At 42.1% G+C, this 20,524-nt stretch overlaps 1 protein-coding gene across 25 annotated transcripts in view; it reads left to right on the top strand.

The window, feature by feature from the left end:
• Positions 1–20,524, top strand: part of CADPS (calcium dependent secretion activator) — an 804,945-nt gene that overhangs the window by 304,591 nt on the left and 479,830 nt on the right. For 4 of the 25 annotated variants that reach the window (XM_067755059.1, XM_067755058.1, XM_067755055.1 and 1 more), the window contains exon 1: positions 13,460–14,296. In XM_067755059.1, the coding sequence (XP_067611160.1) occupies positions 13,859–14,296 (438 nt within the window). In that variant the 5' untranslated portion in view covers positions 13,460–13,858. Of the gene's footprint in view, positions 1–8,917; positions 9,116–13,454; positions 14,297–20,524 lie in introns of those variants that run through there. The other 21 variants (XM_067755051.1, XM_067755065.1, XM_067755049.1 and 18 more) reach the window with 11 other exon arrangements.

Raw genomic sequence — 20,524 nt, 5'->3', positions numbered from 1 at the left:
ACTTTGAAGAAAATATCTTTCTTTCTTCCATTTCTGTTCAGCACTTCCTGCACAAGTAATAATCTGAGATCTGTCCCTCTCCTCCATCCATGTATCTTAGGAATGAGAATTCCCTAAGGAGTATTTCTCAAAGGAAGGATATGGACCATTTGCACCAATGGGCGCCTGACAAAAACGTATATTCCAGAAACCCGTTATAGACCTAAGACATCAAAAACTTGACGGATGGAGCCCAGAAATTTCCATCTTTAAGATTGTTTCCAGGCATCCTTTATGCACACTAAAATCTGAAACTCACGGTCCAGTGGTGAGAGGAAATGTTTTGAGTTACCACAGGCAGATGCAAAGTAGGGCCTTGTACCACCATATGCCCTCCGACCTCCAGGGGAAGGCCCCACTTGAAGGTGTGGTGTTCAAACTTGATTGAGGGGAGAAGTAAAAAAGAAAGAAGTAGTGTAATGCTGCGTTTTCCTTCCCACCTCATTGTCAAAGCAATAGGTCCTGTTTCTCTCTAGTTTGTGGGGAGAGACTTACTTTGAAAATTCCAGAAGCTTCAAGCTCCTTCCTAAATTCAACTCAAAGTCACTTTCCATGAGATCTGTGGTTAATGCTGTTTTATGGGATTTGGGGGTTTGGCGATCCCTCATGCCACCAGAGATGGCAGTGTGCCGTAAAAATCATTTTATTACCGACCATAACCTGCATTTTTGGTAAGGGGGAGAGTGATTAATTTACAACCATACCTGCTGAGCTCTAAGGCTGGATAATACCCATAGGAGGGACAATGAGAAACTTGTTTCCAAGTTTCTTAACTAGAATTTGGAAAGGTTGGGAAGTGTGGACCAGAAGTTATCAGTGGGAGATGGAGTAAAAATTATTATCAGTTGCAAATTGAACCAAAGGGGCTTTCTAGGGAACAGAGAAAATAAGGTGAGAGTTGTCCATAATGGTATTTGAATGGTGTCTCACGGAAGCAAAATAAAGGTGCTAAAATGAGTGACCCCACAAGGTCAAATATCTTTACTGAGGAGCCCTCCGTTAAAGTGAGATTAAAAAAACCAAACCAAAAGGGGAGTCCTGAGCTCTGCTCTTGCTCGTAGTAGCTATATCCATCAGGAGTAGGGAGGAAAAAACTAGGTGATGATTATGATGAAATCTAACAATTATGTTTAATCCTTGGAATGAGCCTATCAGGTAAATACCATAGCAGAGGAAACTTGGGACCTGAAACATTAAGTAACTTGCCCAAGACACACATCTTTGTCAGGTTGCTGTGGTAAAGGATTTGACTCAAATCTTTTAATGATGGCCTTTCTAATGACCAAGAAGCAGCCTTAGAACCTTATTTGCCCTACAGTGGTATATCAAGGTGTCTAACAGCACAAGTTCAAATCAAGACCCTCAGGCGCTTGTTTGGAAGAAAATGAGAGGAAGCATATGAAACCCTTAGTGTCTGCATGGATGAAGCAGGCACCCCATAAACAAACATCATATCTGCCATCTTTATTATCATCAACAATATGTCATTATGATCATTACCATTATTCCCCAAAATAGACAAATTTTAAAGGTTACTTAATCTTAGACTTATTTAAAGCTAACAATAAAACTCTAAATTAAAAATACAATAACAAAGCAGGTTGTGAGTAGATTCAACTGCCCTAGGCGATTTCTACATGGTTGAATGTGAGCTAGAGAATCACAGAGTTGGGATTTGAACCCAGGTCCATCTGATTCCAGTGTCCGAATAGACCTTTCCATATGCCATTCTGCAATTTGCCCTTGAGCTTCTGTTCACAGAGTTCTCCCTGCCCAGAAAACCCCTTCTGTCCTCCTTCTCCTTTTAGAAAGGCATCACCTTAAAACCTTTCTGGCACTATCATAGAGACATATATCCATGTAAAGATTCTCCCCAGATCACACTCTTTGGTATATTTTCCATCTTTCAGATACATTGGACTATAACGCATTGTCAGCTGTTTTTCTAGTTCCGCATACTATTTCATATCCTGACTCACAGCTGATCCTGTAACTATAGGCTTACAGCTCTATCCTCAAACCTTCCAGAGGACATTATCATTTTTTTTTTATTGCCTGTTTTCCCAACTAGACTGTGAGCTTCTTGCAAGTGAAAAACTGGGCTCACTTGACTTTGTATTCTCAGGATCTAGCCGAGAATCTGGGACACAATAGGCGTTCAATAAAGGGTACAAATAGGTGTGTTCATTACACCAATGAAAAAAATAATTGAACTCCAGAGTCAAGAGTTACTTAACAAGCATTACTGGAAGTTTCCATATACCTGCCATGAACAGATGATTAGGATCATCTGAGCCCCTGCTCACAAAATCTAGCTTAAATGACAAGTGTTGCTGGGCCCAATGGTTAAAAACACATCCGCATTTTAATTAGCAGAATCGAAGTGCCTCTGAGGTCCTGGAATGCACTTTCAGGGCGTATACACCAGAACTCTTGGCTCACTGCAAGGTTTCACATATAATTCTTGTCATTTAGCATCCTGAGGCTTGAAAATTGGCACATGCTGAAAGGAATCTCTGGGGTAAGAGAAAATCCTGATTCCCTGATATGTTCCAACAGGGACAGAAGGATTGCAGTTTCATTTCCTGCCAATTTCTAAATTATGAATATTTTGGTATGATTATAAGTAAGCAAGACAAGCCTACCCAGGGAATCAAATAATCCAGGAACATGAAAACATAGATTATTGTTTTCCTTTCCTTTTCCTCTCAAGTTGATTTGTTTTGCCTTTGCAAAGGCAAATAAGGTCAGGTGGCAGGAAAATTACTTAGGGAAATTTAAATCTCCAAAATCATAGTGAGAAGAGATTTGTTCTCACTTACTCAATCACACCATCCAAATGCATAAGTCTGCTCTGGTTTCCTGGGACTTATGGACAAATTATTTGATTAGATTAAGCCCTCTTTTATGTTAAAAAAAAAATCACCATGCTTGACCCCCCCCTCCCCCAAATACCTCTCCAGAGTAGGTAACGTCTTTAAGAACCACCTCTTTGAAATATTCATAGTAAAATATAGACTATTTTAAAAGAATTCAGAACAATAATAGAGGTGAGAACAGACCTCCTTTTACGTTTCTAGAGTGAAATATAAAAGCTTAGATTTTGTGGCATCTTTTTGTAGTAACCTGAAACACGGTTTTGTTACGTTAATAAAACAGTACTATTTGAGGACTCACTAAATTTTCCTTTCATACAAAAGCACTTTCAGAATCCAGACAGATTAGGTTAGGACAAGACTACCTTTCCCATCACCATTTTATAAGCAAATCTTCCAACATCCAACATATGTTAGTTGAATTAATGAGAGCAATAAACAAAGAAACCAAGATTAGTGATGAATGGCACTCATTGGAAAACCTCATCTCAGTCTAAAGTCTTCTCTCTTTTTTTGTCATTTGAATGTTATGGCTAAATATAGGATGAGAATGCTTTCTTGTATACTTCCTTTATGTTTCAGTCTCGTTCACAGACTTTCTGACTCACCCCTATTCATGATCAAACACACATTTCACAAAAGGTTTAATTGCATCTAGACTTTAATAAATATTCTATTTGGGAATCTGCGAATAAGACTATAGGAAGGTGGGGGAATCTTTTTGTTATGCAAATACAAGCTAGTGGAGGCTCTCTCTAAAAGCTATTTAGCTGAGCCCTCAAAAAGCAATGTTTGAATGGCCTTTCTTTCTTTTTTTTCTTCCAGGAATGTCAACCTCATTACAAGTCTGGATATAACATCCCTATTTTGTGGTCATTTGGCAAATAAGTATTTCCTCAGATGAATTTTGATAAAACATGTAATGATAACTTCATGTGTTTTTATAAGCTATCTCAAATGAAGCTCTTTATTCAGGGATGGAAGCTTAAAATCTTGATAACAAAGAATTTTTGTAGAAGCTGTTCCAACAGGACCTGTCCTCTCTGCAGTGGGCAAGTGCTGGACACCTCTCTCTTTTTTGAGTTCTTCCACAGAGTTGGATACCAATTCATGTGTAATGTTGACAATAGCTTTCCTTTCCTGAACAGGTGTCAGCCATTGTGCTCAGCATTTTAGATGCATGAATTTGATTCACCTTCATAAAATCCCTATGGATTATTGGTACTTTTATTGCCACTTTTTTGTTGTTGTTGTTGTTTGTTTTTTGTGGTACACGGGCCTCTCACTGTTGTGGCCTCACCCGTTGCGGAGCACAGGCTCTGGACGACCCGCAGGCTCAGCGGCCATGGCTCACGGGCCCAGCCGCTCTGCGGCATGTGGAATCTTCCCGGACCGGGGCACGAACCGGTGTCCCCTGCATCGGCAGGCGGACTCTCAACCACTGTGCCACCAGGGAAGCCCTATTGCCACTTTTAAGGTTGAAGAATTGAGGATCAAAGAACTATCTTTTTCAGGTCACACAGCTAAGAGCTAGGATTTGAACTCAAGTCTGATCCCAAAGCCACAACTCAAACCTTTGTGCAAAATTTGGTGTTTTAGATTCTTGGTTTGAGTTTCTTTTTTCTTTCTAGAAACAACTCGGTAAAACAGGTGGTATATAGACATGTTTTACCCAGTGAATCATGTCTACAAGAATTAAAAAAACAATATACAAACCATGGCAATAGCAAAGGGAATAATGAGGTTGAAAAGACCAAATATTTGACCATGAAACTATATCAATGATTATGGAATATAAGGTTGATGTGGAGATGTTAAAAGTTTTCTTTCATCACCAAAATGCCAGTTAACCTGGGCAAACCTAGGGATAAAAACAAACTCTTAACAGGCTACAATTTCTCTTATTTTTTAAACTCGTTACTCCTATGAGAGATTAATTTTAAAGTCACATATTTTGTGTTATGAATTTGGGCACAGTCTGAACATTCATCACTTTCATCACCCAACTAGTAAATTGTCAGCAGGGGACTGACGACTCAACTGCCCTCAGTAACCTTGACTATATAGTTGAGCCCCATAATGGAGTTACTCCGTCTTGAAGCCATTCCCCCTGCCTGTGAAGTTGCCAAAGGTCATGCATATGTATGGATGGGGGAAAAATTATGACTCGGTTCTGTGTGATTACTCAGCCTATTGCCTGAAGGCATCAAGACACCTGTAAGGTTTTCCCTTTTCCGCACATTTTCTGAAGTAATCAAATAGGTTATGGCCACTGCACGGTAAATGTGCTGTTTTAATCGCTGACAGGCCAAATGACTTGGTGACTCATAGGAGTCTCATTTTGTTGTGCAGAATAAATAATAACGGGAGGAGAGATAAAGCCTTATGATTTGGGTCTAACTTTTTGCTGTCTCTTCACTATGAGTTGACTTTGAGTGCAGAATATTCTTTAAACATTTATTGCATTTCCTATGGTGAGTTGTCTGAAATGGAGATTGGTTTTCACCAGTCCAAGGAAAATCTGTATGCTGGTCTTTTTATAGCATGAAGTCATGCCTTGCAAGAAAAAGGTAGGAAAGCATCTTTATGACAATTGATGTGCCTGTTTAAATACACTCCAAGCGTTCCCCTTAGAGTTCTAGCCAACTCTTCCAGCTTCACGACTTTGCCCCGTCCTTCACTTAACTCTCCTCCTTATGTTCGTATAACTTCTAAAAATGTGGAAGTAGGGCTTCCCTGGTGGTGCAGTGGTTGAGTCTGCCTGCCGATGCAAGGGACACGGGTTCGTGCCCCGGTCCGGGAAGATGCCGCAGAGAGGCGGGGCCCGTGAGCCATGGCGGCTGGGCCTGCGCGTCCGGAGCCTGTGCTCCGCAACGGGAGAGGCCACAACAGTGAGAGGCCCACGTACCGCAAAAAAATTAAATAATAAAAATAAATAAAATAAAAATGTAAAAGTAGATCAAGACATTAGAATGGGTGAAGAAGGGGAGGTATTAAATTTACACTGAAGGAACACAATGCCCACTTCCTCCAAGACCTGTATTGTAGCTCTGGTGCTGACTCTCATAGTCTGCTGTGGGTTTCCAATGCTAAGTTGTCTTTCTCTTAAGGGCAAGAGGTTCTCACTGGCCTTAGTGAACTATGCCCCTCTTCCCGCTTGCAAAAACTAGAACCTAGCCTTGTCATTTTCAATAAGTTTCATAATAGTTACCAACAGCATCTCCATCTCCACTGACATTTAACAAATGCTTACTATATACTTACTATATAGTATGCTATATACTTTGTTCCAAGCACACACATGCATTAACTCATTATCTCTTTCAAAGATATTGCCAAGAAAGTGCCAGAATTCCAAATAAATACAACCAATGGAGAGAGACCCACTCTTAAGAATCAAATACAGCGGTTCACCCGGGTTCTTGGTTGCAGGACAGCCAGGGATCTGAGAACCTGAGCCACTTGGTGAAAGGTGGTAGCTTGGGTTATGATCTCTCAGGGAGAAAGGCAAGCTTCTGGCTCTCTTCTCTCTCCTCCTCAAGAAGAGGGCATATTAATCAGATTTATCAGATAATATATACCAGTTGAAGCATGTTAATGAGTAGGCAGGTCACTGTGCATCAAAGAGCTGTGGCAGCCACGTATATCTCTTTTGTTTTCTTCTTCCATTTAACTGGGGTGAGTGGATTCGAGGCCTGCAGTCTTGGGGCAGGGCCTTCTCTCTCTCTTTTTGCAGGCATGCCTAATTGTGCCTAATTGTTATTTCAGTTTTCTGTACCTTGCAACCGGTCAGAAAGTGGTAAAACATCAAAATATGAATTCTGGATGACAAAGGCAGAGATTCTGCTTAGATACAAAGCCTAAAATATATGTTTTACTCAAGTATTATCAGCCTTTTGCTAATGGCATGTGGGTGACTAGACCTGGTTTAAAGCATTTCTCCCAGCAGGTTAGCCTCTATTGACCTGTGACCCAGATGATAGTATCTACCCCTTAATGGGACCCATCCTTAGATTTTTGCTTACTTTCCCTTCAGTCATCAAGCCTCTCTCAACTTTTTTTCATACTCATTATCTTCCTCCAGAATATTAGCTACTCAAAAGACCCATATGTTTTAGGGTAGCCCAAGTTAAAGGAATTTACTATTTTCAATTGTTTAAAAACAAACTTGTTAATATGAAAATACCGTGATGTCAGTCATTCCTATGTACAAGCTGTTAAAAGCTTCCTGGTCTAAAGCCAATTAAATATAACCAAGACAATCAACCCAGAAAATTATTTTGAGAAGGTAAAGATATAATGGTAACAGCATATACCAGTGTAAGCCAAATTAGAGAATTGGGCTAATTAGAGGAATTATCTACCTAATATCTCATATGGAAACAGCTATACTGGTATTTTTTTTTTCTTTTATTTGCTGGCATGTCACTGTATCCCAGAATCAATGCAAAAGACTCAATCCTTCCCTTTGTCCACGTAAACACCAGCATAAACCATTTCAGTCTATACCACATCTAGCTCCTACTTCTATTAAAAGAAATTGTATACACAAGAAATGTGATTACCCTTGTGAACAGTTGGTTTTCAGAATTCAAGTTAAATATTTATTGTAAAATACAGTGTTCCGTTCTTATCATCTTTTTTAACTAATAAGGTGGTTTTCTGAGACCAATTCCTGTAAGTAGTAGTATTTATCATTCCAAAACCGTTTGTTTTGTTGCCTGGAGTAAAAGAAAACGTTTTTATGTGGCTCGATTCTATTATTTTAGTCTTATGATTATCCTTTAATTCCATCTTAACCCACTTCATTTCACTTTAGCAAGGATTATTATATGATAAAGAGTAATGATGAAGAGCAGCTTTTGCAAACAAAAAACCATTTTCTAAGTCTCTGAAAATACTGTCTAAAACAAGATAGGGATCAATTAAATAAATACTGATAAGTAACTATTCTATTTTTCAAGGATCTATTTCTGGATTATGTGATTTTTTTCTTTTTCTCTTCCATTTTTATTGAGATATAATTGACATACAGCACCATATGCGTTTAAGGTGTATGGTAAAATGATCACCACAATAATTTTAGTGAACATCCATCATCTCCATTTATATATAGATATAAAAGAAAAAGATGGTTTTCCTTGTGATGAGAACTCTTAGGATTTACTCTCTTAACTTTCACATATAGTATACAGCAATGTTAATTATCTTTATCATGGTATACATTACATTCCTAGTACTTACTTATCTTAAAACTGTAAATTTGTACCTTTTGACCACCTTCATCCAATTTCTCCTCCTCCCATCCCCTGCCTCTGGTAACCACAAATCTGATCTTTTCTTTAAATGAGTTTGTTGTTTGTTGTGAGGTATAATTGACTATAACACTATGTTAGTTTCTGGTGCACAATATTTCTATATTTCTCAATATTTCAATATTTCTATACATTACAACCACCTGTATCTATGACTCTGTTTCTCTTTTGTTACATTTGTACATTTGTTCTTTAGATTCCACAAATTTGTGGATTCATACAGTATTTGTCTTTCTCTGACTTATTTCACTTAGTGCAGTACCCTCTAGGTCCACCTATGTTGTAGCAAATGGCAAGATTTCATTCTTTTTTTATGGCTAAGCTTCCATTGTATATATACACCATATTTTCTTTATTCATCTATTGATGGGCACTTAGGTTGCTTCCATATCTTGGCTATTGTAAGTAATGCTGCAATGAATATATAATCTTTCCGAATTAGTGTTTTTTGTTTTCTTCAGATAAATACCTAGGAGTAGAATTGCTGGATGGTATGGTAGTCCTATTTTTAATTTTCTGAAGAACTTCCATACTGTTTTCCACAGTGGCTGCACCAATTTACATCCCCACTAACAGTGCACAAGGGTTCTCTTTGCTCCACATCTTCACCAATCCTTGTTATTTGTTATCTTTTTGATAATAGCCATTCTGACAGGTTTTGTTTTGTTTTGTTTTGTTTTTTTCCAGTACGCGGGCTTCTCACTGCTGTGGCCTCTCCCGTTGCGGAGCACGGGCTCCGGATGCGCAGGCCCAGCGGCCATGGCTCACGGGCCCATCGCTCCGCAGCATGTGGGATCTTCCCGGACCGGCGCACGAACCGGCGTACCCTGCATCGGCGGGCGGACTCTCAACCACTGCGCCGCCAGGGAAGCCCCATTCTGACAGGTTTGACATTGTGGTTTTGATTTGCATTTCTCCGAAAATTAGTGATGTTGAGCAGCTTTTCATGTGCCTGTTGCCCATCTGTATGGCTTCTTTGGAAAAATGTCTTGTCAGGTCCTCTGCCCATTTTTTAAATTTTTTTTTTTTTAATGTCGAATTGTATTTGTTCTCTGTATATTTGGATACTAACCCCTTATCAGACATAACATGTGCAAATGTCTTCTGTTCTGTAGGTGGCCTTTTCATTTTGTTAATAGTTTCCTTCTCTGTGCAGAATCTTTTCGTTTGATGTAGTCCCATTTATTTTGGATTTTTTTTCCCCTTGCCTGAGGAGACATACCCCCCAAAAGATTGCTAAGGTCGATGTCAAAGTGCACACTGCCTATGTTTTCTTCTAGGAGTTTTATGGTTTCATTTACATTAAGTCTTTAATCCATTTTTAGTTTATTTTTGGATATTGTGTGAGAAAGTTCGGCTATTTGATTTTTTAATGTTGTTTTTCCTTCCAGTTATGCATGTCCAATTTCTAGTCAGCTCATTTATTATAAGTCCATCTCCCACCAGCTGAAAAAAAGTTTAAACCTAAAATCTGTTGAAAAATACTTTCCTTATAATATTGAATTTAATTTTCTTGTCATTCTGAGGGAAATGAGTACTACTATCCCTCATTTTACAGATGAGGAAACTGAGTCTGAGTCACTGAATAATTTTCTCAGAATAACTCTGCTATTAAGTAGCAAAGGCAGAACTGCCTGTGTCGAGAGCCCAAGCATTTAACTTGACTTTAGGCATACCATAAGGTTCAAATTTACCCTTTTTGGTGTTTGTGAGTTATTCTTAAATTAAAAAAATATATATTGATTGGATGAGATGATTACATCTAGATAATATGAAATTTATTGTGAGATTTAAAAATATATAATTTGGCCAAACTATCCTCTAGTAACAAACTGAGAAAAACATTAAGATGGGCATTAAACTCAGTTTTATCTGATTGAAACATGTTATATGAGTGACATAAAGAAGGAAGTGATTGTTTTTCACCAAAGTGTCTATTGATTGCCAACAAGTCAGCTATTCCTTCTTACTTGCAGCTTTTTACACAATCACAGCAAACGATTCAGGGAAGAATGAGGTTTAGAAATAATCAAGGTCCAGATTATAAAACCCTGGTTTAGTGTCTCAGTCATTTCTATTTCCTCTAGGTTTTGCTGGGATTTAAAAAATTCCATGTTATAACTTCTACTTTCATGATATGGTCTCCAGATGGCTGACTAAAATTTATTCTATCACCTTAAGGTTATTCAAGTTTCCTACAAAGCAGAACTGGAGGTAGAGGCAAACGTGCAAGCACCTAAAATAGCTTGTGTGAGCGTATAAATACTTATGTGTATCAGAATCTATGGTAGATTTGTATTTTAAAAAAGAAGAATATGGGGCTTCCCTGGTGGCGCAGTGGTTGAGAGTCCACCTGCCGATGCAAGGGACACGGGTTCGTGCCCCGGTCCGGGAAGATCCCACATGCCGCAGAGCGGCTGGGCCCGTGAGCCATGGCCGCTGAGCCTGTGCGTCCGGAGCCTGTGCTCCGCAACGGGAGAGGCCACAACAGTGAGAGGCCCGCGTACTGCAAAAAAAATAAAATAAAATAAAAAGAAGAATATGGATGTCAACAAAAAGTAGGCAAATGTTCAGAGCCTTTGGATATGTTCTGGGGTTCTTTTCTTCCTTCATCAACATTTGCATCTAGGAAAGCCACAACTCCTGGTTTAGATGCTGAAGGAGTTTGGGTTGGCATATCTTATCTTCAGCAGTAGCAAAGAGTTATAATATCTCCCAGGACACTGAATTGACTTTCAGCTAAGGTAAAAAATACCTTTGAAGACATACATTTTAAAAGTCAGTAATGGACATGTTTTGAAAAAAAAGATTATAAAAGTATTTCCAGTAAAATTTAAGTCTCTTTGATTGAACGCTTATGGGTGTATTAAGAAGAGTGTTAGATTTATCTAAGCAACGTCATATTTAATACTGATATCATAGGTTTATATGATTAACACAAGGTAGATACTGAGTTTATGTTTTAATGAGTATAAATGGAAAAAAACCCCACAAAACTCAAAAAGATTTGTAAAAATACAAAACTAAACAAAAATTGTTTAGTTTTTGGAACTAAACTACAGTTTAGTTCCAAAATCACTACAGTGATTGAGAAATTCCAAATGGTTCTAAAGACAAGAGTTCATGATCACTCTTCTACCAGTGCCTAATGTGATGATACTTAAATGCCTTATCTTGCTTGAAAAATATCTAATTAGTAAATGGCTTTGTCTTGCCTTCAAAAGCACCTCCTCCACAAATCACCACATGCTCCCTAGCTAACAATTCATTTCTTTGTGTCCTAAATATGAACCCTCCCCCCCCACAATTTGGCCAAATGGATTATAATTTTAACTCTTTTTTTTCCTCCTCAATTCCCCCTTTCCTACCCACACACCATCTGCATAACACTCTGTACCTTACTTGGTCCTTTGTCCTATCACTATGGCTTTGCAAGTCACCCTTTCCACTTATAATAGCTTCCCTTTTCACCATCCAGTTATATGGCTCCTTTCTTTAAAATTTAACTCTCTTTTGAGAAATATATGATTTTCTTCCATTCCCAGTTGCTTCATTCAAGCAAGCTTTTAGCAGTTTACTAACTTGAATTGGTTGATATGTTGCCTTGAAATAAGTGTTGTTAATCTTTTTCACATACTTGTATCTCCCAAAGGAGATTTTAGACTCTTTAAGAGAATGTCTTCTAAAAATTCCACCTACCCCAAGCACCTAGAACAATGCTCACTCGTAAAAACGTGCTAGATAAAGGTTAATTTACTGATTGATTGGCCTACTATATTTCACATCCCAGGGAAACCAAGAAAACATAATTTGAACATCTTTTACTTCTTTAGAAAAAATTTAAAAGTGAGAACTGCCAAAATATAACACTTTCCATGTTGCTGGATTACTTATTTTAAATTGATACAGAATGCATGATGACCACAAAAGTTTTGTCCTTGAGGTGAGTATGGTGGTGAAGTCAAGTATGAGCCATGTATATATTACTTAATTAAAAAAATTTAAACAGGATTTTGGAATTAATGTGGAGCTAGTTGTTTTAAATTCATTTTTTAGGTCTCAAACAGACTAGCTAGAAAACTTCCTTTGAGTATCAAAGCCTACAGTAAAACTCATGGTAAATTTTAAAATACATAAAGACAGATGTGATATACACTTTAAATTCGTACTACACTTTAACAATAACTCCCACGAGTATCTACGAATAATTAGAGCACTGAAAATACATAAATGTAGGAGATGGGGTGAGGAAAAGCCAAGAGAGCTCTCTAGATAGCCTAAGATCAAAGGGTAAAAGGTGTTGGTTTGTTTTCAATCCATCTGCCTGTCGCTGATAAGATTCAGCACGCTGGCCAGCTCCCCCGTGAGCTGGGTTTTTTGGCTTAAGTGAAAGGAGCAGGGAGAAGGAAAGCACCATCTGCTGCTTTGAATTAATAGATAACGGAGAAGCAGGAAGGAAGACTGCGCGACAGAGTAAACGCATTAGATGTTGATGCACTCAGTTCTTAGGGTATCTTTGTCTGATCTTGGGGTCCCCAATCCTCCACCCAGATCTTCCAGCGAGCCATAATGGAGGAAGGGCTCAGCAACCAGAAACCCTTCTGTTTCTACGGTAGGCTCACCTCAGCATAAAGTATCACCAGTTCTTGGAATTGAAGAAGGCAGAGTAAACAGGGGCGGGGGGGTTTCTACTTAAATAGTTGAGCTGCATGGTCGATACGCCAATCCGCTCAGAATTGCATTCACCTGTATCTTAATGAGGGTGGGCGTATGGAAATCGCTGGCGTCAGAGTTTACACAGGTGGGACAAATAGGCTGCGCAGCCCCACTGCCCCCGTGTCCCAAGTGTGAAGAAAGCTGGGGATAGGAAATAGCCTCTTTCTTTCGCGTATAAGATCTCGCCGACTTCCTCTTAGTGAGACCTCTGAATTAAGAGTCTCCAACAGCCTACTCTTCGATGACAAAAAGTCATCACTGGTTTGTCTATTTCCTCCTCCCGCAAGAACTTTTTGTCCGCGGGAGGGGGAGAGAGGTCAGGCCAGGAGAGCTGGGCATCAAGGAGGAAATTATCCACAAAGGGGTGGGAGTGAGGAGAGCGGGAAAGCATTAGGGTCAGTACGGAAGCTCTGAGACTTTGGGGGATGCTCTGCGCTCTCCCCGCTCCAGCCCTCTGCAGCCACCCTTACGCCGCGGACAGGGGAGAGTTAAGCCAATAAACACGTAAGCGCCGCTCCCTCCCCAATCGGCAAGATGCCTCTTCGGCTCTAGGCTGCACCGACAGCTTGCAACACTCGGCATCTTTTCTGGAGGCGCCTCCTTCAGCGGCTGCAGATGGCATCCGGCTCCGGGCTCGGGGCTCGCAACTGACTCTCCCCCTTGCCCACCTCGGGTCCACGGACGCAACCCTCCCTCCCCCTCCTCCCCTCGTGCTTCTGAGTCTGAGCCCAGCTCTCGAACGCCGGGCGGAGGAAGCAGTCGCGGCGGCCGAGGCTGAGCAGCAGCGCGCTCGCTCCCTGATTTGGGGAGAAGCGGCCATCCGGGAGAGCCAACCCCCAGCTGCCTCCAGCGCCCCCCACCTTTTGCACCCCAAGCCAGGGGCTCCAGGGACCCCCCTCCCCAGGCGCCACCATGCTGGACCCTTCATCCAGCGAAGAGGAATCGGACGAGATCTTGGAGGAGGAGAGCGGCAAGGATGTGCTCGGCTCGGCCGCGTCCGGCGCGCGCCTGTCTCCCAGCCGCACCAGCGAAGGCACGGGCGGCGGCGCCGGGCTGGGGGGCGGCGGCGGCGCCGGGGCCGGAGCTGGCGCCGGCGGCGGCGGGAGCAGCGGCGCGAGCAGCGGCGGCGGGGCCGGGGGGCTGCAGCCCAGCAGCCGCGCCGGTGGCGGCCGGCCCTCCAGCCCCAGCCCGTCGGTCGCGAGCGAGAAGGAGAAGGAGGAGTTGGAACGGCTGCAGAAAGAGGAGGAGGAGAGGAAGAAGAGGCTGCAGCTCTACGTGTTCGTGATGCGCTGCATCGCCTACCCCTTCAACGCCAAGCAGCCCACCGATATGGCTCGCCGGCAGCAGAAGGTAGGTGCGCCTGGGAGGCCCAGCGAGTAGCGCCGGGATGTCGCCAGGCGGGCGGAGCGCACAATGGGAGCTGGCGGCGCAGCTGGCGAGGAGGAGCTGGAGGCAGAGGAGACCGCGCCCGGGGGAAGGGGTTACGAGGCCCCCTCTCCGCGGCTGGGCCTGGCCCAACCCAGCCCGGAGCGCGCCAGGAGCTGCCCGGGCCCGGCAAGTAGCCTGGAGCGTAGCATCCAGTGCCCGGTCTCCCTGTCGGGGAGCGAGGCGGGCAAGTCCCGCTTTGTGGCCCGGGAGGCTCGGGGAGTGATTTGCAGCCCGCGGCGCCCAGAGAGGCCTGGCTTGCTTGCAGGGCTCCCAGCACTCTCCGGCGCCGGGCGGCTGCGCTCAACTCCCGGCCCGCCCTCCTGGGCGTGCGCTGGGCGGGCGGGGGCACCCGGCAGAGGGGGGCGGCTCCGGTGCGGAGCGAGTAGAGCGCCTCCGAGCCGCTCTCAGGCTAACGCGGGCAGAGAGCAACCGCAGGAGCAGGCGGGAGGAAGCGAGCCCAGAAGGCGAAGCTTCCCGTGATGCTGCGAAGGGCACCCTCCTCCTCCCTCCGCCTGGGTCAGCTGATCACCTATTAGGGTCGCCTCGGGGGTCCTTGGACATCGCTTCACTCTGGCTGCGCTTCCCTCCAATCTCCCTTCCCCTTGCTCACTGACCCCAGAGCAGGGGCACGCCCCTTCTGCCTTCCCCCCTCTGACCCCCTTCTTTTCCCAAGGTGACTTCGCCGCCACCTTCTGGTTCTGCGAGGCCCTCCAAGCCCTGGCGCTGCTAGCTTGATAAAGTGCAGCTGGAAAAAGCCTCGCAGTTATAAGCATCAAAAGCTTTTTGTGTCTGAGGCTGGCAAAGCTGAGGCGGCTCTGGGCTGCCTTTGATGTGTAAAACGTGTCTATTTCTATCACCTGTTCTCCAGCCAGAGAAAGGAGGGGTTAGTTAATGCAGGTCGAAGGCGTCGGCCCAGAAAAGAAGGGGTCAGGTACCCAGCTGCAGTGAGTGAATGAAGAAAGCATCCCGTTCTGTCTGTTTTAGATGAATCTGCAGCAGCTGGACTAAGAAAAACCAGTGCAGCCCCTAGAGGGGCGGTGTGAGGGGTGATTAAAGCCAGCTGTAACCCCATCGAGGTTAGGAGACCAATTTCTTAAAATAGTGAATTTCTCGGTTGCTGCCATTTGAGACTGAATTACGTGCTGCCTGTAGTAGACTGCTGGGTTTTCCCATATTTATCTACCCTTATCTTGAGTTAGCACAGATTTCTCTGTTTGCTTTGCTTGTATACGTACACACACCACCCAGAGCTGATGATTTATTTCGGCTGTCACAAGCTTGGGTATCAGTTTTATTAGAAATAAAACTCATTTCCTGGTTGAGAAAGAGCAGGTGGGCTACACACTGCACTCTCAAACCCCCATCAGTGGTCCCTTGCTTTTTCAACGAGGATTTTGAACTACAGTAGAGCAAAAGTATTCTCCGAACAGTACAAGTTTTTGGATATTCTTTTAAGGTTGGGTTTGGGTCCACAGGGCCTGATATTTCAAGTTTCAGGTTGGAATTATTTTGGTAATTGTGTCTTTATAGCAGGGGCAATTCCGTCTCCAAAATCTATCCCATTATTAACAGCACCCGCTAAAGATGTCCTGTTCTTTCGGCAATGAAAACTGTTGTCACTTAAAAGTTAAAAAACAAACTTCCCTTTATCAGTCAAAAGGCTCTATAGCTCTGTCCTTCCAATAGAGGCTGAAATCCCAACACCACAATGGGGAAAGAAATCCATTCTCATGAAGACCCATTTCTTCTAAACAGAACCTTCAGCCACCTGAGAAAGATTGTCATGAGGCTAGTTTTTCTGATCTGATTTGGTATGTTTTACCTGGATCCATTCAAAGCTGTGGTTTTGAGGGGCAAGTGAGTTCTGTTTTTACACATGACCTTAATATCAGAGGGACTCCAGGACAGATTGATAACACTGGCATTTGGTCAAACTATTTTTAGTTGTTGCAGCATAAATACATATCCCGGCAAAGCTGCCTCACAGCTGTTGTCTATACTGGGAAGCTGAATATCTATCTCTTTATTACAACAGAAAACAAGTTCTCCCCATTACTATATCTTTAAGTGTTTTGTGCCTTTCTGGAAAAAGCTGTTCTGCTATTTTTCTCCAAGTAGAAAGCTTGAACTTTGAGTCTTGGAGAAATAAAAACTAGTTGTAAATGTGAGTTTGTAGTAGAATAGAAATGGATGAACTAGAAAAAGAGGAAAAATGATGTAGAGAAAGGGAATAGAGTGGCATGGGGTCGGGTAGAGAAAGAACTGCCTATGAAAAAGAATTGCTGAACTGCGGAAAAGGTCATATTGTCAAATCCTTATGCTGTATTCCTTAAAGTTACACAGTGTTCTATGTCAATTACATCTCCATAAAGTTGGGGGGGAAAAGGTCATACTGTACAGAGTTTAATAGACTTTATGAAACCAAATAGTCTATGTCATTAACACTGGCTGCCATTTTTCAAGTACCTACTATGTGCAAGGCACCTACCTTAGGTCATTTAAAAAAAATAGACTTTAGTTTTTCAGGAGTTTTAGATTTACTGAAAAATTGAGAAAAGTGTACAGAGAGTTTCCATACAACCCAGACGCAGTTTTCCCCTATAATTATCTTACAGCAGTATGGTACATGTGTTAAAATTAAAGAACCAATAGCGATACATTATTGTTAACTAAAATCTACAGTTTGTTTAAATTTCCTTAGTTTTTTACCTAACTTCCTATTTCTGTTCTTAGATCATTTTAAGTTCTCTTCATATTTTAGGAATTACATCCTCATTTTTAGAAAAGAAAGCTGAGACTCAGAGAGGTTTTGTAATTTGCCTAAAGCACTGTGTAGACAGGTGAAAGAGTGGGAGTTTACGCATGGAGTTCTCTCATCCTATCTTTTTAATATACAACACTGGCCAGGAATATTCTAAAATGAAAAATAGAAGAGATAGCATGTCTCGTGTACTTGTTTACTCAGGATTATTTCTATTTGAGTTGAGAAAGACCTGCCCCTCCCCCTTTGGGCACCTATCAAGTAGTCAACATGGGCAAAATAATCGTTTTAAGCACTAACTTCATAAAGAGTATGAAGGAGAGAAATGGGCTGTTAGCTGGTAAATCTCAACAGCAGACTGTTGTCAGTCTTTCTGTGCGGTTTGAGCTGGGGGAAAAAAAAGTATTTTAGCTCAGAACACTTGGGAAGTAGAGGAAAAAGGTGCTGTTGCTGGATCATTCTAATAGTTAATTACTCCAGTTTTACTTTTACTGGGAAAGAGAATGCCTAGACTTTCTAACACTCTTCCCACTTAAAAGAGGGGACTCGAAACAGACTATGTGAAAACATACCGTTACCTAACAAAGTTTGTGTGCCCGAGGCACAGTGAGGCCAAATAAATGGAAATGTAGGAATTTGGAGCAGAGAAAGGTTTATTGCAGAGCCAAGCAAGAAGAACAGGATGGCTTCTGCTCAAAAATCCCGAAATCCCTGATGGTTTGGAGGGAGGTTTTTATAGGCAGAATTTGGGGTGAGGGCTGCAGGGTGTGTGACTTTCTTCTGGTTGGTTGGTGGTGATGTAACAGGGCGGTGCTCCCGGAATCTTATGCTCAGCCAGAAGTTGCCCTCCTCCACCTGGGTGTGGGCCTTAGTTCTGCAAAAGAGCTCCAGGGTAGTGTTACAAATTCCTTGAGGAGGAACTAGGACCCTGACCCAAGGCTGCATTTTTGTTTCTTGCCTGCTCCCGCCTTGTCTCTGCATCCCATCCCTTCCCTGATTAGCAACTGAACCTGCCCTTTGGAACTCAGGGAAGGTCATAGAGGTTAAGTGAAGCCTATTTCCTACAAACAAGAAAAGGGGGACACAGAAAGCATTTGTACCTGGGAGCCGCACAGGGTTTTGCTGGGTTTCAATATTTTATCATTTGTAGGTATATTTTCCTTGTACTACTGTGAATCTAAATATAACATGGAGGTGATGATAATTTATGACCGCAACAAAAACCTAGTCATCAGGCTCTCACCATGTATGTTTCAGCAGCTGATAAATGACAATTTGAAAAACAGTTCTGAACTTGTTTTTTCTTCTTTTGTCAGAATGCTAGAGTGAATACCTAGAAGTTGGCATGGCAGAGCTACACCATATGTTTCTAAGTTATGTAGTAATGGTGATGAGTGGCTACCTCATGTGAACTAGCTACTTATAGGTGTTCCTGAGGGAATGTAAAAGCAGGCACTGTAAAGAATTCTGTGTAATTGACATGACTAGTTTTTTTGCCTTTTTTTTTTTTTTTTTTTTTTTAGTTAGCTAGGAACTATTCATAACGCCTGGGTTACAGAGGTCCAAAATGAATATTATGTGTGCATATGCAGGTGTGTATACATGTGTGTCTGTATGTATGTGAGGAGAGAAAGGGGCAATCCTAAAGTTGTCAGTTCTATATGAATTCTTCATTCAAGAGAACTGTTGACTAGGCCAAATGTGTTGTAAGTTCAAGTTACTCATTTCCATGTGATTCAGCTTATATTTTGCCCTAAAATTATGGCTAACATTGAGTCACTGTTAGCCAGAGAAATTCCTTCTTTATTCATTAACTTCTTTGACTTTGTTGTTCACTTATGACTCAAAACCCCATAACTTTCGTAAAATTTAAGACCTAGTGCTAGGGAACTATATATGTGTGTGAGTGTGTGTATTTTAAATCAATAATGGTGATTCATGCTTTCAGATGTGCTTTGAGGCACTTGGGTTAGCTCCACTATTCAAAGTTCTGAAGGGTTGTTTGTCAGGGCAACATACAATTTGCATTTAAAAAATAAAATATTCTCACCTTTTGAGAAAACTAAATGACTGTTCAACCCAGGATTCCTTCAAAAAGAATTGTATGTTTTTCTCTGCTTCAGGGAAAGAATTGAATCCTTTCAATATGCTTTTTGGCATTTCCTCCCCAATCTTCTTGATGCAATGGGCAGGAACTGTTATGCACTGGTACAAGTAGAGACATTTTGAAGATGCAGGTTACCAAAAAAGTAATAAGAGAAGTTTTTGCCTCATTACACACTTGGAATAGCCTTTTGCGTCCCTAAAACTGGACTGAAGAACAAAGGAAATTAAATCTTTCATTCCTAAAAAGTTGTACTGTGTAAAGTGGTAAATGTCAAATGATTCCAAGGTCTTTTTCTGGCAAAAGCAAGTTTAATACACAACCATAGGCCATCACATTGAAATATAACCAGTATTTGGGGCCCGGTGTCTATACAACTTAAGTGGGAATGATCAGGAGAGTTCTACTAACATAAAGCTAAGTTCTAAAAAAGACCAGTTCTCTCTCTGGCTTCGTGGCAGAACCAGAAGATAGCTTTGAGATATGCTTCTGAACTGTCAGCTTATGTTCTAGTTTGGAAGATACCAAATAAATTGAGAATAAGATAGTGTTTAATTGTAAGATGCTGATTACAAATACTAAAGTAGGGGAGGGGGACAGAGAGTATGTATGCGCACGCGCGCACACACACACACACACACACACACACACACACACACACACACAGGATTGGATATAATAGTAGGGAAAATCTTCATGGGGGAAGTAGAGTAGGGTTAGTGATGCCGAAAAGTCAGCCTCTGTGCACTGGTGCCAAATCGAATCTCAGAGACAGACTTTTGGGTGAAGTAGAAAAGAATAGCTTTATTGCTTTGCCAGGCAAAGGGGGACACAGTGGGCTCGTGCCCTACGAAACTGTGGGTCCCAACCGGGGGGAATTTGGTGAGGAGCTTTATAGCAATGGTTGGGGGGGTGGTGGTGGCGTGTTGTTGATAAGGATCAGGGTGTGTGTAGGGCCTGTATTCCTTTAATCTGGCCTCAGGTCTTCTCTCTGGAATGAAGAATGCTTCATCAAGTAGATAACATCTTCCATTTGCTGGGGGGTTCTAGTTCTGCAGAAGAGTTCAAAGATACTGTTATGTGTACCTCTTGAGTCAGAACCAGGACCCTGTCCCAAGGCTGCACTATTGTTTCTTGGCTGCCCCTCCCTTGTCTCTGCATCCCCTCCCTTCCCTTATTAGCAACTGTTTGAACCTGACCTTTGGAAATCAGGGAAGATCATGGAGGCTGAAGCCTATTCCCTTCAAACCAGAAATGGGGGCCACAGAAAGGCTTCCATGCCCAG

The sequence above is a fragment of the Pseudorca crassidens genome, chromosome 10, assembly GCF_039906515.1.
Source record: "Pseudorca crassidens isolate mPseCra1 chromosome 10, mPseCra1.hap1, whole genome shotgun sequence".
Lineage (NCBI taxonomy): Eukaryota > Metazoa > Chordata > Mammalia > Artiodactyla > Delphinidae > Pseudorca > Pseudorca crassidens.
The sequence above is the reverse complement of the archived record's forward strand: the minus strand, read 5'-3'. Positions and strand labels throughout refer to the sequence as shown.